Source organism: Sceloporus occidentalis, unplaced genomic scaffold (genome assembly GCF_023333645.1).
Source record: "Sceloporus occidentalis isolate IW3139 unplaced genomic scaffold, rSceOcc1.0.p SCAF_20, whole genome shotgun sequence".
Classification (NCBI taxonomy): Eukaryota; Metazoa; Chordata; class Lepidosauria; order Squamata; family Phrynosomatidae; genus Sceloporus; species Sceloporus occidentalis.
This window is the reverse complement of record NW_028317000.1, coordinates 10,459,403-10,482,420: the sequence shown is the minus strand read 5'-3', so window position 1 is coordinate 10,482,420 and position 23,018 is coordinate 10,459,403. Positions and strand designations below refer to the sequence as shown.

Below are 23,018 nucleotides of genomic sequence, written 5' to 3'. Positions count from 1 at the left end.
AACAACACACTTCTTCTTAAACAAGGTAGAACATGTGCATTCAGCCGGTGATGCAAAATAGGAAAAGACAGCTTACTGGAGGCTGGTGCAATAAAATAATAAGTGGTCGTCTTTATATTATTATAATTATTGTTGTCAGTGTTATCATTATTGAACCAGGCTACAGATAGGTAGTCAACTTACTTGCCTCCCTCTGTTCCTAAGCCTATCACTGCAGCTTGAGTCTCATCAGCCTCTTGTGAAAACTGTTCCCCGCTGGTTTCTGAAGATCAAATCTTCAGATCAAGATCAAGATCAAATTGCCAGTACAGCAACAGGAGTAGGCCAGACTGTTTTTCTTTTTGATAACTCTTGGGTTCAAAATGCACAGAGACAGGCACACAAAACAACAAACCAGGTCTGGTGTGGGTGCTCACATCTCTCTTTGACTACTGTATATACTCATGTATAAGTCTAGAAATTTCAGTCAAAAATTGACCCAAAAACCTGAGTCGACTTATCCATGGATCAGTATATGTACTATACTTGAACTCTTATTTAAAAGGAACCATCCCCTGGTGAAAGTCAAGAATGTAGTCTGTCCTGGAAGCACTGACCCCAAACCCCTTCTCTCTCATCCATGCAGCCTTTCATGTGAAAACAGTTATGCCTGCTGGCATTTTGTAAGTTCTTTGAAGTTATTTTCCTTTTCTTCATCCTTTAGACCAGAGGTTCTCAAACTTTGATCCTCCAGCTGTTTTGACTTCAACACCGAGAAGCCTTTGCCAGCATAGCCAATGATAAGGGAATCTGGACGTTGAAGTCAAAAACATCTGGAGGACCAGAGGCTGAGAACCATGGCTTTAGACCCTTTGTTAACCGATCCTGTTTTACCCTCAACTTATCCACAGGTCACATTAAAATCCATAATTTTGGCCCCAAACCTGCCCTTGACTTATACATGAGGTTGACTTATAGCCGAGTATATACAGTACATGCAGAAGTATGTGTTTCAGTGAGACAGAGGTGCCCAAACTGCAGCTGTCCAGATATTGTTGAACTGCAAGCCCTATGACCCTAGTACAGTATGAATGTCGGGAGCTGCAGTTCAACACCTGGAGGGCTGCAATTTGTCCACCACAAGCAGCTGCAGTACAGAACTTCCCATCCCATCACTCTCAGTGTGGCCTAGAAACCAGTTCCAGAGAGTTTCCAGGCTTACCGGAAAAGGTTTTTGGGGTGCATGGGAAGGGCACTCTCCTTTTAGTTCCTCTGACAGAAGTTCCACGATTGGATGCATGACACTGGGTTGTGGTGCATACAGATGTAGATATAAACACATTCTTTGAAAGATTGTGCATGTCACTCTCTCTCTGTGTATACACATATATATGCACTCTCTCTCAAATTAATCAATTTATAAGAAGATTCATAAAGTAAGAGGATTACCATGTTCAGATCCCAATCCGTAAAAAATCATTTATGCTTAAGTCTCATGAATATAGTAGCATTTAGCATGGCTTAACAGAGCTGGTGTAGTATAGTGGTTTGAGCGCTGGGCTCTGGAGACCATGCTTCAAATCCCCACTTGGCCTTGGAAATCCACTGGGTGGCATTGGGCAAGTCACACTCTCTCAGCTTCAGAGGGAGGCAAAGGCAAAGACAGCCCCACCCCTGAGAATAAATCTTGCTAAGAAAGCCCCATGACAGGGTCACCATCAACCAGAAGTGACCAGAAGGCACACAACAATATTTAAAAAAGGGGCTTAACCAGAGGGCCACATGGCTGGGTAGAAAAACCACCATGGAGCACTGAAAATAAAAAGAAAGCCTGGTTGAAATTATTTTCGATTAAAGATAACAATATTATGTAATATAGTATTTGTAGCCCCTTTGGACAACAGAAGAAGTTTACTGAGATAGCTTTAAAGATTTATTAACAAATTCTAACGCAGAATCGGTTTTCGAAGAAAGACATGGGGCACTTGCAATGTAGGAAGTTGCCGAAACACTGAATCAGAATGTTGGCCCGTCTTGGATCAGCATCCGGAGCTTGGGGTTTTTTACTTTTTCGGACCCTGGCTGCAGTAACCAGGCTGGCATAGGTTGCAGCAATAAAGATATAAAGGCTTCTTTCACTCTTCAGAGCTATAGCACTGGGACACCACTTAAACTGCCAAGGCTGCATTCTGTGGATTCCTGGGATTTGTACTTTAATGAGGCACTAGATCTCTCCAGCAGAGAATTCTATTTACTCTGATGACAGATATGTTTTAAATGTTTAGTTACCCTATATATTTTTTTGCAATATATCTCTTAATTTCTAAACTACTGTATATACTCATGTATAAGTCTAGAAATTTTAGTCAAAAAATTGACCCAAAAGAACCGCTGGTTGACCTATCCACAGGTGAATGGAAGTACTTTAATTCTTTAAGGAGCCATCCTCTTCTCTGAGTAAAGTGGCAAAAGGTGAGAGTTTAATCTGTCCCTGGCGCACCTAAAAGAAGCACTGACCCCTTTGACTTTCTCCACCATAGTGCCACTTTTGACCTTTTTGAACGCCTGGATGGGAAAACGGTGGCAGGAGCAGCTCTTTGGCGCGTCTCCTCAAAGGAGCACCAAGAGGAATTAGCCTTGGAAGAATCTGGATAAGACATCTATATATGTTTGTCAGCTTTTGTGGGTTAAAATCAGGCAAAGTTATTACAGAAAAGTTAAAGGCTGTAATCACTGCTAATGGAGGCGCCATTTTCTTTCCTTTGTCTTTTCATCCTTTTTGACATGTGCACATTTTCTTAGACCCACCTGTGCCATGTCACCTCCCCCACACATCACACAGTCACAATTTTACCACAGTTCCCTCCTCATCCATCCTTTAGTGTGAGCACAAACAGTTATGCCTGCTGGAGTTTTGTACGTTCTTTCTCAGTGTTTTCCTTTGCTTTTTTCTTTAGATCCTTTGTTGCATGCTCCTAAAGTTTTATCTTTGACTTATCCACGGTCATATCAAAATCCACAATTTTGGCCTCAAAACCTGCCATTGACTTATACATGAGGTCAGTTTATACTACAAGAGTGTGACCTCACTTTATAGTAGAAAAGAAACAGCGCATGATTGTAGTATGGGCTCTTCTTGTGTTGTGCATGTGGGGAAGGGAGGAGTTGTGCCATATGTCAACTGTGAATAGCATTAAGATGGGATTTTTAAACAAAGGTTACCAATAGTGTCTACTTTAGTTACACCTGAGGAACCTGGAAAGTTGCTTTAAAAAATGAAACTAACTAGGGCTGCTGCCACACTGCAGAATTAATGAAGTTTGACACTGCTTTAACCATCATGGTGCCATCCTATGAAATCCTGGGCTTTGTAGTTTGTTATGGTACCAGAGCTCTCTGATAGAGAAGACTAAATACCTCACATGGCTACAGATCCCAGAATTCCATAGCATTGAGCCATGAAAGTTAAAGTGGTGTCAAACTGCATTAATTCTGAAGTGTCAATGCAGCCTAGAACAGCAGCTATCTTTCAGGGCAGTGATGCCCAAACTTTTGTCCTCCAGGTGTTTTGGATTTCAACTCCCAGAAGCCCCAGCCAGCTTGGGTGACCATTAGGAATCCTGGGAGCTAAATTCCAAAACATCTGGAAGACCAAAGTCTGAGAACTTTCAGGGCCTTGGACTCGCATTTTTGAAAAGTAACTTTCCAAGCTCTGGAATATTTGCGTTGGCTAGATTAGCCTTTCATTTTTTTCAGTGGACATGAAAGACAGCATTCAATTGTGGTTGCTTTTTTAAATAAGAGTTGACTAGCTTTTTGTTTCATTTTTACTCTGTTGGATGTCTCATTGTTCTATTCTTTTAAAATTCTTATTATTGTTTTAAATGGTTGTTCATTCCATACACTGCACCTTTAGGGCCTTACGGCCATCTCTAGTTTTAAAAATAAGAAATGTATAAAGAATGTACAAAGAAATACCTGGGAACCTGGGACCCACTCCATGCAAACAGATGCTCTTTACCTACTGAACTGTGGCCTGTACTAACTTGCACAGGTTTGCCCTCATATGGCATTTTAGAAAAAGGACAATGGTGTCCCTATGGGCTTAGGCAAATGAGGGCATAGTCCCAAGTAAGAATTTTGTCTCCTTCCAATGAAATTTTCATTCAGTTTCCAAATTACTAACCTTGCAGTAATTTAAAACTTCCATTGAATATTTGGGGTGGGGGGGAATAGTTTAGGCATCCAAAAAAGGGGCCAGCAAAGTGACCAGGGGGATGATAACATCTTAAATATAAAAAGTTCTAGGTATGGATGATTTTCAATGTCTCACTCTCTGCAATAATAAAAAATTGGGGATTGAAGGTGAATTTCATTGGGAGGGCCAGAATTCTTGTTTTGAGGGGCAATGGATTTTGCTCCCTCTGGTAGCTACAACCCTGAGTTGTAGGCAGTCCAGAGGTAGGATAAGTGTATTCATGTTTAAAGATATAGTTGTGTTAGTCTGTAGGATAAGTATGTAGAGAGATCTTATAGCACCTTTGAGACTCATTGAAATAACGAAGTTGGCAGTATGAGCTTTTCAAATGCATCTGAGGAAGTAGATTTAAGTCTAGGAAAGCTCATGCTGCACACTTCGTCCTTTCAGTTAGTCTCAAAGGGGCTACAAGACCTCTCTACATACTGTATTGACATTTGTTGGCAATGACAGGTAAATGGAGCGTTCATATATAGAAGGAGCCTACCTCTTAGAATATCAGATACCCAGAAAATCAAATGATGAAGTAATGTCTCCAATGCTTTTCAACCACCCAGAAATATAGCAATAACAGTTTCATTTATATACCGCTTTACACTGCAGTAGGCAGTCTCTAAGCGGTTTACAATGTGTAAGCTAAACATTTAGCTGATTGCTGATGGAATCATGAAGTTGGGTTAATCCGGATGTTGCTGAACTACAGTTCCCACCGACTATGCTGGCTAAATTCAATAGACGTTGCAGTCCGACAACATCTGGAAGGCCATAAATTCCCGGTTGCCAGAGTAGACCAGCTTTAGGTTCTGCTTACATTCTTGTTTTGGGTGCATTCGTATCTGTTTTGTGCTGTTTTTATGGGGGGAGAGTACTTTTCGACCACAAAAAGGCAATATAATGTCAGGATTCTGACTTCCACAGAAAGGGATGTAACACAGAGGCCTCTTCCTTCCTTCCCATCTGCCAGGAGCAAGGCCTGAGGAAATTGTGTGTATATGTGTGTGTTTATGTGTGCACACATGCGCACACGCGCCGAAAGCCAAAGGACAAAAAGATAGGCCTGGGTGTTGCCATGACAACAGAGTACCTCCACTACTTCCAATCTCAGCATCCCTTCCACATCTGACAATATCACAATTCAGAAGAAAAGAAAGGGCAGCCGAACATATTGAATACTGACTCCCTGTAGAATTATTATTTGGGGGGTTGGGTTTGGAAGGAAAGACAGGACAAAGCTTCCCCACTGCCTCACACACACACCCACGCAAAAGTCTTTTGCAACTGTGCCACTTATAAAATGGCTGCCAAATTTATTCTTTATAGTTATCGTCTTCCTTATGGCTTTTTAAAAAGAGAATTTGCTCAGTTATTATCACTACACTTACAAAAAAATGGGCTAATTGTATCTCAAGGGCACTACCCCCAGACCTTACAACTGGATGGGTGAGTGAGGGAAGGGGGCTCCCCAGATTTAAAAAACCCAAAAAAACAAAGCTGTAGAAGAACAGAAGCCCCTGTTTAACAAAATGTCCACCCTAATGACTGGAGTTGATGAAAACTTCATTTTGCTTTACACACAGAGTCACCAGGTCCTGCCTCAATTCCCCAAACATGGGTTTCACATGGAATATAAACTGGGAAGTCCAGTGACAAAGAGAGATCACAGGCTTTCTATTCAAAAATACAGAATCGGTGGATGTTACTCCTGGGGCTGGAAATGTGAGTGGGGAGTATGGTAGCCCCCATCTGGTATGAGGCAGCAGAATATCAGTGTCCAAGGCAGCCAGAAAAAGACAGTCTTGCAGTGGTATTGGCTTCAGACATGGCGGCCTCAGGCCGGTTGCGAGTCCATCCCACCCACCACAGTCCTAGCACAGAAGGTTGTCATAGTCCAGGTGAGGCGTATGTCTCAAAGGAATCACTGGGAACCAGTTTAAGGATTCCCGCCCGTCTTCCGTAGGCTCTGTTAGAAACTCACCAGCGTATAAACCATACTGAATGGCAGGAGATGGGGAGAAAGGAGAAAGGGAGAAAGGAAGGAAGAAAGAAAGAAACCATCACAAGAGAGAAACCATGACTAAGACAGCAAGCAAAGATGAGTGACAAGATTTTTCTCCTTCCAGCCCACAGTAAAAGAAACTCAGCCATGTCTAATAAATACTAGTTCAGTATTTCTGACTGCTTTTATTGGATGGTTAATTCTGAAACTGTCAATGGCAACATTCATAGAAAGTTCAGCCAGAATTTCCCATATGTCAGAAAAGAATTTGCTTCAACTTCTGTCCAATTTTGGGACCCTGGATTTTCCCAAAAAAACAAGTCAGGGCCACAAATCAATGACAGGTTAAGAGCTTATGAATACTAGTTGATTTGGGCAGCAATAAACTAGGATCCCAGGTTCATATCTGTTGCTACAGGAATGCAACACTTCCAGTGCAACTCTATGGTCAACATCTGCCAGAATCATATAATCAAAGAATCATAGAACCATAGAAAGGGATATAGGAGTCCTAGTAGACCACAAGTTGAACACAAGTCAACAATGTGATGCAGCAGCTAAAAAGATCAATGTAATTTTAGGCTGCATAGAAGTATAGTATCTAGATCCAGGGAAGTAATAGTGCCACTCTATTCTGCTATGGTTAGGCCTCACCTGGAATACTGTGTCCAGTTCTGGGCACCACAATTCAAAAAAGCCATTGAGAAACTGGAGCACATCCAGAGGAGGGGGACTAAAATGATGAAGGGGCTGGAAACCATGCGCTATGCGGAGAGACTTAAGGAGCTGGGTACATTTAGCCTGGAGAAGAGATGATTAAGAGGTGAGGTGATATGATAGCCCTGTTTAAGTATTTGAAGGGGTGCCATACTGATGATAGAGCAAGCTTGTTTTCTGCTGTTCCACAGACTAAAACACTGAACAATGCAGGCTACAGGAAAAAAGATTCCACCTAAACATTAGGAGGAATCTCCTGACAGTAGGAACTTTTTGACAGTGGAGCACACTCCCTTGGAGACAGTGGTGGAGTCTCCTTCTTTGGAGATCTTTGTTTAAAGATCTCCAAAGAAGGAGACTCCACCACTGTCATCTGTCCATCTGTCGGGGATCCTTTGATTGTGAGTTCCTGTATGGCAGAATGGGGTTGGACTGGATGAGCCTTATGGTCTCTTCCTACTCTATGATTCTATGATTCTATGTAAAGCTTCACCTGCATAGTTACACTGAAGACCCAGGAAAGCTGTACCTTTCATTGGTTGCACACTGGTACCTGCATGGCACCAGGGTACAGTTCCACTCTTGGCCACTGATTAACTGGCCATCCAGCTGCAGTTACATAGTCAGAGCAAGGACTTTTGTTGGCAACACTCAAAAACCATTTACGTTGACATAACCCAAGATGATTCCAACCTAAACTGGTAACAATGGCCAAAATGTATGAAGAACCACTCACCTGTGGCAAGAAAAAATTACTTGGTTTTGAATCATATTGGTTAGTCTAAACTAGATGTTGAACTAATTGTCAAATGGTGAGTCAAATCTCCCTGATTCAACATCTGTAGCTGGGAGTAACTATACAATTCAGGCTTTTATATTCAGAAACACTTGATATTTTTCGCCCTGAAGGCCATCAGGGCTAATTTAAAGACTAATTTAAAATAGGTATCTGTGGGTGAGAATAATGGAGTGTCCACTTCAGAATAGAACAGAATCTTTAGCCCAGCTCAGGAGTGTCCACTTTGATACATCTTTCTCTTCTTATGTTGTGTAAGAGGGAACATGATTCAGCAATATAAAATTATACATGCGGTAGAGAAAGTGAAGTGAGAACCTTTACTTCCTCCAATGTTCTGAACACTAGGATTTGGAGTCATACCCAGTGGGGATTCAGACATTATCCCCACATGCTGTACAAATGTGGGAGGGAAAACATGGGGGCAGACCCTCTCTCTACTGTCACCAACACCATGCCATGTTTGCTCTTCCTAGTTCTGGTTGGCCACTATGAGAACTGGGATCCCAACCTAGATATGGGTCCTTGAACAGATCAAGCCTGAAATCTTCCTGGAAGCCAAGTTGACAAAACGGAGGCTGTCACACTTTGGAAATATCTTGAAAATGCATGACTCATTAGAAAAGATAATAAAGCTAGGAAACGTAGAGGGCAGCAGAAAAAGAGGAAAACTGAATACTAGATAGAGTGACTCAATTACGGAGGTCATGGATCTGGAAGTTTTTCAACTACAGGTTTGCCATGAGTCGGAGTCAACTCAAGGGCAGTTAGGTTCAGGTTTTCTTATGTAGTTATTATTTGTTTACAGAGGTAAGTAATGCTTGCATAATTGTCCAGTGAGTTAAATGTAAAACATGCAGTTCCCTGAAAATGTATGCAGTGACTGGGAGAGGATGGGAATTTGAAAATCAACCCCTCCCCAAGAGAATTGCAACTGGGTATTTCCCACACAAAATCACTGTCATTTGAAAAGGGCAGAAGTAGTAGAGCCACATTTCTATAAACTGTACACAGCACAGTAAACATCCTTCATGAGGCAGCCCTTTATGCTGCAGACAGACTGGAGGGGTGTTTCCAGATAAGTCTTTCTTTGTGCAAACTCTCATCAAGGGAGTATGTGCAACTCATATCAAGAGGTGATATGATAGCCCTGTTTAAATATTTGAAGGGATGTCATATCGAGGAGGAAGCAAGCTTGTTTTCTGATGCTCCAGAGAATAGGACCTGGAACAATGGATGCAAGCTGCAGGAAAGGAGATTCCACCTCGACATTAGGAGGAACTTCCTGATAGTAAAGGCTGTTCGACAGTGGAACACATTCCCTCGGAGTGTAGTGGAGTCTCCTTCCTTGGAGGTCTTTCAGCAGAGGCTGGATGGCCATGTGTTGGGGATGCTTTGATTGAGAGTTCCTGCATGGCAGAATGGGGTTGGACTGGATGGCCCTTGAGGTTTCTTCCAACTCTACAATTTTATGATTCTTTGTTCATCATTTACCAGGAGATCCAACAGAGATTACCTTGCATTCGTAACTCTCCCATATTCTTGCATTGTTTCTTCCAATTGCTTTCTTACCAAAACAAAAAACAAAAAACCATTACTAATGGAGGAAAAGTGTAACTAGGCAAACTAGGTAAAGAGTGCCTTCTCAATAGAAACAATAGAGGTCCTCCATCTGGATGTCACCCCGACTCATGGCAACCCTGTGGATGAGACATCACTAAGCCCCCCACCCTTCATTACTCTGCTTAGGTCTTGTAGATTCAGGTCTGTGACCTCCCTGATTGAGTCTATCCATCTACCATATGGTCTACCTCACTTTCTACTTCCCTGTACCTTTCCTAGCACTGTTGTCTTTTCTAATGAATTATGCTTTCTGACGGTGTGGCTAAAGTCTCTGGACCTTATCACACATGGAGGGGGGGTGGGGGGGTTTACAGCTCAGATCCACAGTCACTCCTGTTCTAGCAATGCAAAGCGTGATGTTTTTTCACACCAGATCCAGAGTCACTTCTGTCTAGCAATGTGAATTAAGGTTAAAATGTGATGTTTTACCACACCTGGTTGCCTTTCTGTTGCCATTCTGAATTGAGGGGGAAGCGAAGTCAGTTCTATTCCAAGCAAGTCACGTGATGCGGATCCAAGCCAAGCAGAGCGAGTGCACATTGTATTACCACACCAGAGGGTTCAACGATTCGAATCACCACCCTTGGGCATGCTCAGTGGGGCTCTGGACGCTGTCCTCCTTCCCTGCCCCCTCCTTAGCTGTCATATTTCATCGGGATGAAGGAATAGTCAGGGGATGATGGGATGAGTCACTGGGGGTCGCTGGGGCCAGGATTGGGATGCAGGAGAAGGCAGGGGATGATGGGATTAGGTCGCTGAGGGTCACTGGGGCCAGGATTGGGATGCAGGAGAAGTCAGGGGATGATGGGATAGGTTGCTGGGGCCAAGATTGGGATGCAGGAGAAGGCAGGGGATGATGGGATAGGTCACTGGGGCCAGGATTGGGATGCAGGAGAAGGCAGGGGATGATGGGATGGGTCGCTGGGGCCAGGATTGGGATGCAGAAGGCAGGGGATGATGGAATAGGTCGCTAGGGGTCACTGGGGCCAAGATTGGGATGCAGGAGAAGGGAGAGGATGATGGGATGGGTGGCAGGGTGGCAAGATGGGGTGAAGGAGGAGGAGGGGAATGATGGAGCAGGACGCAGGGGGTCAAGGGGGGGTGACATCGGAGTGGTTTTCCACACCAGACCAATTTGAAGTGAAATCGAAGTGAGCTTGAATGCGAATTCTGTGAATTCAATTTTTTTCTGAATTCATCAAAATGAGGAGTCACTTTGGAATCACTGCGGAAGCGCCCCAGAAGGGGCGCCCATAGAAAGGAATCGCACCTGATAACACATTCACGTTATGACGTGAATGTGCATCGTTGGAAGCGCAGTCATGTCGGAATTGACCTGCAAAAGCTCCAAAAATCTCCGTGTGATAAACCTCTGAGTTTGGTCATCTTGGCTTCCAGGGAGACTTCAGCCTTGATCTGATCAAGGATCCTTTTGCTTGTCTTATTGGCCCTCCACTCTATCCTCAGCACTCTTCTCCAGCATCACATTTCAAATGAGTTGAGTTTCTACTTATCCATTTTCTTCACTTTCCAGGTCTCACATCTGTAGATGGTGATGGGGAATATATCTTTACACAAAATGATTTTGTCCTTATTTCATAGCTGCCCTTCCCATGCCTAGCCTTCTTCTGATTTCTTGACTACAGTCTCCATTCTGACTGATGGAACACTTTTACTATTTTGTTTTCCTCATTATTTTGGTTGAACGTATGTAGCTCCTCCATGAGCAGTGTTTTGTGTTCTTTTTGTTCAGCATTAAGCCTGCCTTTGCACTTTCTTCTTTGACCTTCTTTCATAATTGCTCCACGTCTGTGATGTTTTCTTCTAGTAGTATGGTGTCATCCACATATCTTTTATTGATGCTCCTTCCTCCTATCTTTACTCCTCTTTCTGAGTCTAAGCCTGCTCTTATGATATTTTCTGCATACAAGTTGAACAAACAGGGTGATAAAATGCAGCTTTGCCTGACCCCTTTGCCAGTTGGGAACCATTCCTTTTTCCATGTTCTGTTCTAACCGTAGCCTCTTGTCGTAAGCACAGCTTTCTCATCAGTGCTATCAGATGTAGTGGCACTCCCATGTCCTTAAGAGCCATCCATAGTTGTTGTTGTAGGGTTTTTTTGTTGTTGTTGGTTTTTGTGTGTGTGATCTATGCTGTCACATCTGGAAGAATCCTTAATATTTTATCCCATCAATGTTTCCAGAGGCAACTGCTACCTAACAGGTTGCATTCTCCAAAATTCCTTGCTAGGAAATGCTTGTCAAATCCTTTTTATACCTCAACTTGGCAGGAAAAGATGATTAGATAGGCTTCTGGCCCATAAACTGATACTGTTTAAGTATCAACAGTTGAAGATCTTTTTAAGTGATTGGCTTTTTAAAACCAATGGTACCTTACCTAGATTTTAGCTTCCATTTTATTATATTTTACTTACTCTATTTAATTATCATGTTTATTTTCCATTTGTGTCATTTGAGTCAAGCTCATTTTGCCATCTGGAGCAACGGACAAGATGTCTCCTGTTCTCCCATTTCACACAGAGAAAGCTGACTTACTTCAATACTAGTGATGCTATAGCATCGTCTATCATACCTGGTTGGTAGCAGGTCAGTCTAGAAGACCATAACAGGCCCAGAGCCTAGAAAAAATACCTTTTTTGGACTTTACTTCCAAAATCCCATAGGAAACATGATCAGTTGCCATGTTGGCTAAAGGAGTGTGGGAGAGGCAGTCCAAAAAAGAAGTATACTCACACAGGTCTGTTTTCTAACAGAAGGAAATGGGGATACTGTTCCCCAGCATCTGCAGCCTGAGGCAGTTGGTGCAATGAGGCCTGGCCTTTTGCTATTTATTGCTGGAGTACTTTGTGTTACAAAGGTGGGCTACAAATTTAAATAACATTAATGATACCAAAGCTCACCTGTACAGGTAATAGAAGAATGACAACAGATAAAAGGCCAGTTTGCACCAGGACTCCTTCTGACAGTAGTTTAAGATGTCAGCATTCATGATGGAGACAGCATCATACATGACCTCTGAACCGTCTGCTGGGCGATGGAAATACCTGGAAGGAGGGGAAGAAAGAACAGCTGGGTCGCACCTTCCAAAAAGAGATGTTTCAGGCCTCTTCCTTGAATTTTAACTTAATTAACTGAAAACCTTATGATAGACAAAAAGGTGTGTCTGATCAATTGAGCAAGACTTTTTAAAAATTATTTTTAAAAATAATTTAAAATGATTTTAAACACAATGTAAACCCCACCGCCACCCACCCCCCAAAATCCACAGGTTATAGACATCGAAAGACATTCTTCCTCTTCTCTCTTACATGGTAATGAATGCCTGTCCTATGAAATTACAATGTTTTGCATGCAGCTTTTAATACAGCTTCCCCAACCTGGCCCCCTCATTTGTTGACTGGAGGGATGGGAGACTCCTCCAACATAGGAGGAAAGTGTCAGGTTAGCAAAGGTTAATTCCACGAAGAAAACAGAGAATGACTGGCATCCCATTCATTAGTGATGCAATTCATAAGCTGGACTTATGGTCTCATTGGGATTCACATTTATTGTTAATGACTGAACGGGGATGCAAAGATCTACCTGGCAGTGTCTCAACCACAGGGTTTCTGGGGCATTGCAGAAGGGGTACTGGGAAATTACATCCAGTGTTCTCCCAATTACAGGGAGTTTGGAGACAAGCAGTTGTGGCAGGACCCCAAAGGGTTTCTTCAGCTGCCTGTTCTTTGATATGTCCTGTAACCAAGAGAGTGCTGCAGATATCATTCCTCAGTGCCCTGATCTGCAGTGCCTCGGAAACCCTTTAATTGGGATGCTGCTAGGCTGAAAAGATAGGGTTTGTTTGGAGGGTGGGGGTGGCTCTGTCAGATTTAAGTATGACAGCCTAGAGAAGAGATGATTAAGAGGTGATATGATAGCCCTGTTTAAATATTTGAAGGGATGTCATATTGAGGAAGGAGCAAGCTTGTTTTCTGCTGCTACAGAGAACAGGACCCGGAGCAATGGATGCAAGCTACAGCAAAAGAGATTCCATCTCAACATTAGGAGGAGCTTCCTGACAGTAAGAGATGTTCAACAGTGGAAGACACTCCCTCGGAAAGTGGTGGAGTCTCCTTCTTTGGAAGCCTTTAAACAGAAGCCGGGTGGCCATCATGTCAGGGGTGTTTTGATAGAGAGTTCCTGCATGGCAGATTGGATTGGACTGGATGGCCTTTGTGGTATCTTCCAACTCTATGATTCTGTGATGCAGCTCTGTTTTCATATATTGTGGCCACTGTTCTCTTCTTTCAAGAATCTTGCTTTATGTATATTCCGGTTTATGCAGGTTTAAGCACCAAAAATCCATAATTAACTGACTGAGATTTTCTTAACTGGGTGACAGGGTTTTTCTTCTTTCTTTCTTTGTTTTTTCACCCCTGAATGTCTTGAATGCAAAGATATATAAGGTGTTGGGTTGGGAGGGGAAGAGACAGGATTTGATTCATTGGTCAGTTAGAAGCCAACTGCTTTCAGTTTCCAGAATATTGGTCAATGAAAGCAAAGGCACTGGTATACAGTGTTGCCAGTTTCGAGGGAATTCGGAATCCGTGGAATTTAATTAATTTCTTTCCAGGGATTTTGACTGAATAATAATAATAAATATTGGGGAATTCCGGGGATATTGGATTTTGGTAAAACATTCTGGGGAATATCTTTGAGGCTTGTTGGCAACACTGCTGGTATAACTGACTGGCAGACACTGGCAGTGTTTTTTAATTATTAAAAGAATAATAGAATATTAAATATATATTGACTTAGTTGAATTCAAGATCTCACCTTCTAGCATTAATATTAAAAGAGCTCTCCCATGCAACTCATCCTCCAAACGTAACATTTCTGGGCAGGTGGATGGGGATTAAAAATGTGGCAGGCTAAACTGGGGCTGAAGCCAAAATTCAATGCCAAGTCACAGGACCACAGCTCAGTGGCAGGCTACATATTTTACATGTTCAATCCTTGGCATCTCCAGGAGCGTTGCAGAAAAGATGTCTCCTCTGAAAATCTGGACATCAGCTGGCAGTTAAAAGGATTCAGGAGACAAGTCTCAGTCCCTGTCCAAGATTCTGGAAAACCACTGCCAGTTTATCAATAGATTTGGTACTGAAACAGATGGTCAGTGAGGGAGAGAGAGACTAAAGCAGCTGGAAAAGCATTGTAGCTCAACTGCTTTGCATGCATAAGGACATTATCCCCCAGTCTCTTCAGGCCATGTTGGCTGGGTGGTGGTGGTGAGTCTAGGAGCTATAGTCCAGAGAAGTCATGTTTCTCGCTCTGGGAGACCAAGCAACAGATAGATGCAGAGATCTTAAACAGCCCACCACTTTTGGCAGCTTTCTATGGAAGAGGATGGCAGTAGGGCTTTGTTTTTTTCCTTAGTCCACTGTTCCTTCTCAAAGATGCAGCACTAGGTCAAAGACAAGACCCCACCATTTTAGGGTTTGGGCATACCCTGGTAATGGACACTCATTCCTGGATGGCCACTAAGGCCCCCTCAGATTTGTTGAGCCCTGGCAAAGTTTTAATTTGAATATAAATATAAAAAGGACAATGTCTCTCCTTCCCCTCCTCTTCCAACCCTTGTATAATTTCCTGCTAGCGCTAATTTCCAGGACAGATACGTCAAACCTACAGAGATGTCCAGGAATAGAAAATAATCTATCTATTCTTTCAGGCTGGTCACAGTGCAAGAAATACAATGTCCCCCTCAAGCTATTTATCTCGGGAGTTTTAAAAAAACAAGCCATGCTAAGATAATTTTAAAACTAAAACAGAGTCAGGTGGGGTTTGGGGTTTGTTTGTTTGTTTCTTTATTTGTTTGGTGGTGGTTTTGTTTTGTATTTTATCCAAGGTTCAGCTCACAACATTCTGAAGTCCTGCAGTCAAAGGGTTACATATCTTTTTAAATTAATATCTCACTTTTCCTTTTTGAAGACGTTATATTTTAAAGATAGACAGTACGTTACAGTTCGTATAACAGCTATCTTGCATTAAGAAACAGATTAAATTGGCTAATGAAAGTGATACCTACAATGTAACAAAACTGAACAATCATATCAACTAGTCTCTTAATTATTCTAATACTCAGTGAAGAGCTTCTAGGGATGTGTATGAGAGTTACCATATCTTTGCTGGCCTACTTTAAATCCAATAAAGCTAGTTAATTTTGCCATTCTGGCATATTAATGCAGGCTCACTTTCCCTTCTGCAGTAGTTGTATGAAGTGATGGCTTCTTCCACAGCATTGCACAGTCTTATAATGGTTATCGTATGGCAGATTTTATCAGCTTTTTAGCAGAACAGAATATATTCCTATGCCTTCTGTAACCAATTTAAGTAGATGTGCCTACATATACTACTCGGTGTAAAAATATTTCCGGAAAAAAGCTATACAGTACTTTTTGGAGCTCAGCACCAAATGCGATTTTACCAGTATACTACAGAAAGGAACTATTACATATGATCTGGTCACTATTAAAGTAACGTACGGTTGTGTTTGCCCCCCTCCCCCAAGAAAAAATAGTTGTATTACACTGGTATAAAATAAATAATTTGAATCATGAAATAATGGCAATAATAGGACAAAATTAGCTCCTAAAAGTGTTGTGCATGTGCTCAGAAACGCTTTCCCCCAAAATTTGTATTTATCACCTGAGTCAGTATTTTGCACCTGGCTCCTGTTGGGTTTCCAGAGGAAAGGAAAGCAGATATGATTTCTGACTGTTTGCTATATACTACAAAGCATCCAGAGCTCTTCCACTATCTTCCACTGAGTGTTTGAAGATTTGTTGCAGTTAGAGTTGCCAGTTCCTCACATTTTCCCAATAGGAAGCTGCAGATCAGATTCATCAGTCTAGCCCAATAGTCAAACATTAGGCCTGCTTTCTTTTCTACTGGAAACCCAACAGGAACCTGGAGGGGATCCTTTTTGGACTACATTTTCCCAACAGGAAGCTCCAGATCAGATTCATTAGTCTAGCCCAATAGGGTCCTGTGACAAATGGGAGTCCCCCCATTTATCAGAACCTTCTTCCTAGATAATCAAGGGTTAAAATGTGGGAAGAGCTACTGTTGCTTTTTTATTTCCTCCCTATTCCTCTCTCCTGGAACTTCCACGTCAACCTTGAATTCTGTCCTGGGACAGTTTTTGCCCTATAAATATGCCTGCTTGGGCACTTCCAATTTGGTCTCACTTGAGGTAAGACTCTCTGTCAGTATCTTGTATGACTCCTCAGTATTGCTGGCCATGCCATGATCCTCAACAGCTTCCTGACCTATTTCCATCTCACATTATTCCTCCTCCTCCACAAGATCTGGAACTGGTACAGTATTGCCCTCTGCAATTCCCTTAAGTCACTGTCGGCTTCTGTGGCATGGCACCACAATTCAAAAAAGATATTGAGAAGCTGGAGCATGTCCAAAGGAGGGCGACCAAAATGGTGAAGGGCCTGGAAACCATGCCCTATGAGGAGAGATTTAGGAAGCTGAGGAATGTTTAGCCTGGATAAGAGAGGGTTAAGAGGTGATATGATAGCCCTGTTTAAGTATTTGAAGGGATGCCATATTGAGGAGGGAGCAAGCTTGCTTTCTGCTGCTCCAGAGAACAGGACCCGGATCAATGGATTCCAACTACAGGGTAAGAGATTCCACCTCAACATTAGGAAGAATTTTCTGACAGTAAGGGCTGTTCGACAGTGGAACAAACTCCCTCGGAGTGTAATGGAGTCACCTTCTTTGGAGGTCTTCAAACAGAGGCTGGATGGACATCTGTCGGGGATGCTTTGATTGAGAGTTCCTGCATGGCAGGGGTTTGAACTGGATGGCCCTTGTGGTCTCTTCCAACTTTTGGATTCTATGATTCTATGAACCCCCTTCCCAATTGAGAACCATTTTGTTTTTTCATATTCTAACAGTGGCCTCTTGTTCTAAGTAAACATTTCTCTCAACAGGACTATCAGATATATTGGCACTGTCGTGTTTTTAAGAGCTTTTCGTGATCTATGCAGTGAAAGGCTTAGCTATAGTAGTAACTAATATATATTATATCAACAATTTTACTGTAATAACTTTGGTTTCATGAACTCACATTTTGTACTACTGATGAGTTCCATTTCAAGCAAAAAAAATCTGATTTAGTACAACTGACTGAACTTTCTGTATCACTAAAGCAAGGGTGGGCAAGTGCAGCCTGTGGGCCATATGTGAACCTCAGGACCATTTTTGTAATCCTCAAGCTCCCCAGGGAATTGGGAGAAAATGCTTCAAAATGCCCCCAAAAGTTAAACATGATGAAAATGCTCCTTGTCCCCTAGATGGTATCTGGGGCAAAAAAGTTAATTTTGTGAGAATTACAAAGTGGGTGGTGGGTGGAGTGGATCTCCCAGGAGGCTACCATTCCACATTTGCCCACTCTTGCACTAAAGGATGGATGTGTGTCTGTGGACACATTTAAGCTTAAGTATATTTTCCCTGACTGCTTGTACTTGTGTGAATGATTGAGAAACAAGAGATTCTGCAAAACAGAAACAAGCTTAGTGGTACATTTGTTAACTCTGTTATTCTGACATTACTGTAATGCTGGTCCCCTTGGAAAAATAACTGTCCTAGAATATCCTAAATTTAGCTCCTCTAACATAATTGATTGCAGTACAACAGCCCAGATGGATGTGTGTGTGTGTGTGTGTGTGTATCTAGTGTGGAAAAAATTCTATGGATAGGTATACCCACATCTCTGGTAAAAGGTAAAAGATAGGGAGTGGTAAAAGTAAAAAAAGTGGATCTTTGAAGGAACCTGGAAGAAGGGGTAGAGTCGTGCACATGCTGGTAATATGTGGGCTAGACAATGCAATTTTTAGGTGCATAGCTTTAAAAAGGCTGTCAAGACCAATCTCTTCCAACAGACTTTCCCTGAATAGCTCACATGGTCATTTGTTGATATGGATATGATGTCTCTTGCCGACCAATTGATTATTTTAATGGCTAGATGTTATTTTATTATTGCTATATAAGAATTTGTTTGGGGAGAGGGATAATGGGTTTTACTTTGTATTGTTATATTTTATCGCTGTTGTAAGCCGCCTCAATCCTGATGGAGAGGCAGGATAAAAATAAAATATTAGGAGTAGTAATTGGTTGACTGGCCGAACCCAAAGGGTGCTCAACAATGGCTCCTCTTCTTCATCCTGGAGAAAGTGACCAGTGGGGTCTCACAGGGGTCTGTCCTGGGCCCAGAGCTATTCAACATCTTTATCAATGACTTGGATGAAAGAATGGAGGGCATGGGTATCAAATCTGCAGATAATACAAAATTAGTAGGAGTAGCTAATACCCCAGAGGAAAAGATCAAAATTCAAAATGACCTGAATAGACTAGAAAACTGAGCCAAAGCTAACAAAATGAAATTCAACACGGAGAAATGTAAGGTACTGCACTTAGGGCAGAAAAATAAAATGCACAGATGTAGGATGGGGGACATCTGGCTGAATGAAATTACATGTGAAAGGGATCTAGAAGTCCAAGTAGACCACGAGTTGAACATGAGTCAACAGCGTGATGCAGCAGCTAAAAAGGCCAATGCGATTTTAGGCTGCATGAACAGAAGCGTAATGTCTAGACCAAGGGAAGTAACAGTGCCACTCTATCCTGCTTTTGTCAGGCCTCACCTGGAAGAACACCACAATTCAAAAAGAAAGTGGACAAGTTGGAATGTGTCCAAATGGTGAAGGGCCGATGCCATAGGAGGAGAGACTTAGGGAGCTGGGTATGTTCAGCTTGGAGAAGAGACAGTTAAGAGGTGATATGATAGCCTTGTTTAAGTATTTGAAAGAACGTCATATTGATGATGGCACATGTTATTACTGGTTATTTGTTAATTTTTATCTTCAATAATTGGAGTTTTAAAAATTTGAAAGATATTGGAGAAACTTCCTTTTTGAAAGAGAAAAGCAGGTCAAATGTTTTTTAAAATAACAGATAAAACCATACAAACTTTGCCAAAAAACCAAGGAAAAATCCCAAAGTGAGCTTCTAAAGACCTACCGTTTGCGTCTTTATTTGAAACTGAAAAATCTTAATTTTGCAGCTAAGTCCTTACCTTGTATAAGACATTTTAACAGTGAGATTTTTGAAAAAAGTTATTTCAGATTTAGCTTCTTGCACAACTGAAATATGGGTCTTGTTTTGCAAATCAGATCTAGTGTAAAATTCACATCACCCTGAAGTGCAAGACCAAAATATCAGGTGACAGAGTGGTGAGGTTTGAATTTGTTCTCACCTCCACAAGTGGTAGAAAAGCAGTGGGATGTTAAGTCCCAGGGTCACCCATTCAGCCGCACAGAGAAACATTAGACAGAAAAGCCCATGGATGGAGTACTCAGGAACCACAAGCTGCAAGAGAAATGCTCACATCAAAAATCAAATCAATCCAGGCTTTTTGATGTTCTCCATACAGTGTCCTTCACATAGCTGGTAACAAGAACACCACCACTTTTGACAACATTATAAAACAAGATCACTACAAACGTATAGCTCAATAACTACTAAAATCACAAATTATTTAATCAGAGCAATCCTCAGTATATAAGACCTGCTCAGGAGTTGTTAAAACACACAAGGAAGGAAGCTAGCTCTGCTTGTGTCCTACTCATTTCCATCACCCTTGACACATAACAAGGATATTCAAAGGCACAGCTGTGTTAGTCTGTAGCAGCATAAAAATACAAAGAAATCCTGCAGCGCCTTTGAGACTTGAGAGAAAGACATTAGTAGTATAAAACTTTGTAGGCTGAGATCCAAAACACACTGCAAAAATAATCTAGTTTGAGACTGCTTTAACTGCCCTGGTTCAATGCTAGGGAATTCTGGGAACTGTCATTTTGTGAGACATTGAGCATTCTCTGTCAGAGAGCTCTGGTGCCACAATAAACTACAATTCCCAGGATTCGTTAGCACTGAGCCAGGGCAGTTAAAGTGGTCTCAAACTGGATTATTTCTGAAATGTGGATTAGACCTGAGTCTACTTCATTAGATGAAAGAGGGTGAGAGCCTGGAGAGAATTATTCCACTGTCTGTGAAAACTCTCGGTATGATTCACAATTGCAGTTTCCTAGTTATCTAGCAAACTCCCCTTCCTCCTGAGAGTTACTTAAACCACATTGGATGATGTCCAAATAGGCTACAGCAACGTCTGTCAGCTAAGATAAGTTAGACAATTTTCTCGAGAATAAAGTAACAATGGCTACTAGTCATATCAGACATCAGTCCGCCTGGATATCCGTTACTGAAATAAGTCATTGTACAGTGCACCTCCATTATACGTGGGCACGCTATACACGGGGCGCAAAGGGCTCGAGCATAGGCGGAATTCGCCTTACGCGGGGGGTCTGTACTCATGTCTTGCTAGTGGGCTTCCCAGAAGCAGCTAGGTTTGTGAACACAATGCTGAGGCTTTTGGTCCAGGCCAGCAGGTCTTTCCTGAATAACATTCAGGGCAGGCTTTTCACCAGGCCATCATTCCACCTCATCACAAAATTTTACACAATGTCATAACTCACCTGCTGGAATCAGACAATTCTGACAATGAAGAGGAAGCAGACTACCAGGAATCTGCAGCTCCTGATCACAATGCTCTATATGTAGAACTGAGGATTACTCCCCAGCAGGAAGCTGCAGAACGCTGAAGGACAACTGCCATCATTCGTCCAGTGAAGATGAAATTCTTTAAGATGGCATTGCTCCCAGAGGTTATTAAGTAGGAGATGCTGAACTAATTAGGCACCTGGGGTCCTGAAACAGCTGCCTACAAATCTCCCAGTAACTCTCCGGTCTCCTGTTGCTTTCAACAGTCCTTTCTTGGCAACTAACAGTACTGTACTTTCTAGTGTATGTGTTTTTGATAGGATTCACAACCCTGTTTCACTTCTTGGTGGCTTTGTTTATCTGGACTGGTGACCACCCTCTTGCTTCATCCTGTTGGATACTGACCTGGTCTGAATTAACTGCTCAATAGCTCTTGTATTCTATGCACCAGATTCCTGGGACACTTGCAAACTGGAGCACAGGACACACTGGCTCAGATAACATCATGTTCAACTGGTAAGCTTGCTGTGTTTTACTCCTCTGTTTCTTCATCTATTTACTTACTGGTTGAATGAAGGAAAAATGGGTAATGCTAGGAGCTGTCCATTTTGAAGGCACCCTGAGATAGTGGATGCTAACACTTGAATGGGGTGGATGGATAACTATATGAAACTAGTGAAGTTTCACTGGTTTCTTTAGCTGTCTCCCTCAACTGATGAAGAATACATATGAGTTGTAGAGCTCTTTAATCTAGTAGGTGATTGGCAGCTATAGATTTTCCTTGAGTTTTAAATTAAGGTTGACTTAGTTCTTAATGGTAAAGTTACATTAACTAGACACCCACCTAATTCATCTCACCATAGGGCTACAGGACAAATATTCTTGACAAAGCTTCCAGGGATGCAAAAGTGGTTCAATAAAGAGTATTAAAAGAGCTTATATGATCAAAAAAAGAAAAGAAAAGAGGAGACACAAATACTCACCTTTCTCAAGAGACAGCAGATACGTTCAATGTTTTTCAACCTCTCTCTCTGTACAGAAATATAAGAGGAAAGAAAGAGGAAAGGGAGTCAGACTGAAAGGGTGGGAAAGGGATAAGATGGAGGAGGAAGGAGACAAGGACTGGGTGTGTGTTAATGTAACCAGAGGGTATTAAATCTATCCACTGTGCTACAGGAAACAGTGGGCAGAAAGGGAGATCAGAAATGGGAAGAGAACATGTAGGACCTGCAACAATATTTCCATGGCTATTAAATTGTGGGATGTCAAAGGGATCTTCTTATCCTCCATGCCAGTGGTCCCCAAACTGTGCTCTTTAAGAGATTTTGAACCCTCAGCCATGTTGGCCAGTAGTCTGGGATTCTGGGAGCTGAAGTCCAAAATCCCTTAAAGAGCACAGTTTGAGGACCACTGTTCTACGCTCTTCAATATCTATATGAAGCCAGTGAATAGAGTCATTAGGAAATCATTAGGGGTTTTGCTGTCACTATCAGTATTATCAGTATATGGATGATGTTCTCCTTACTTCTCCTTATCACTGGAGCCAGCTAGGGCTCCACAGGTACTAAACCACTGCACAGAGTGCTTAGAGTGGAGGAAGCCCAGTAGACTGAAGCTGAATTCCAACGAAATATAGAATGGTGGTCCCTAGGTCTGCAAAATGAGTAAGTGACCCACCTTGGATGGGGCTGCACTCCCCCCGAAAAAGCAAACGCATAGCTTGCGAGTACTCCATATCTGCCACAGGAGATCCATGTGGCCTCTGTGGCTCAGAGCGCTTGGGGCCAGCTGCAGCTTTTCCTGGACAGTAATAACCTGATCCCACTAGTTCACACACTGGTAACTTTCTAGTTAGACAAATGCAATGCATTCTGTGTGAGGCTGCCATTGAAGATGACTCAGAAGTGCAGCTAATACAAAACTGCGGCAGCTAGACTGCTGACAGGATCAGCTTATAGAGACCATATATACTGTGTTAAAAAGAAATTGCACTGGCTCACAATACATATCTGGACT

At 42.2% G+C, this 23,018-nt stretch overlaps 1 protein-coding gene across 2 annotated transcripts in view; it reads right to left on the bottom strand.

Moving 5' to 3' along the window:
* Window positions 1–23,018, bottom strand: part of CNIH2 (cornichon family AMPA receptor auxiliary protein 2) — an 89,492-nt gene that overhangs the window by 13,566 nt on the left and 52,908 nt on the right. The window contains exons 3-6 of one of the 2 annotated variants that reach the window (XM_089483490.1): window positions 21,986–22,033; window positions 19,699–19,811; window positions 12,290–12,433; window positions 4,202–6,228 (exon numbers count right to left, since the gene is read on the bottom strand). In XM_089483490.1, the coding sequence (XP_089339616.1) occupies window positions 6,201–6,228; window positions 12,290–12,433; window positions 19,699–19,811; window positions 21,986–22,033 (333 nt within the window). In that variant the 3' untranslated portion in view covers window positions 4,202–6,200. Of the gene's footprint in view, window positions 1–4,201; window positions 6,229–12,289; window positions 12,434–19,698; window positions 19,812–21,985; window positions 22,034–23,018 lie in introns of those variants that run through there. The other variant, XR_016272158.1, reaches the window with a different exon arrangement.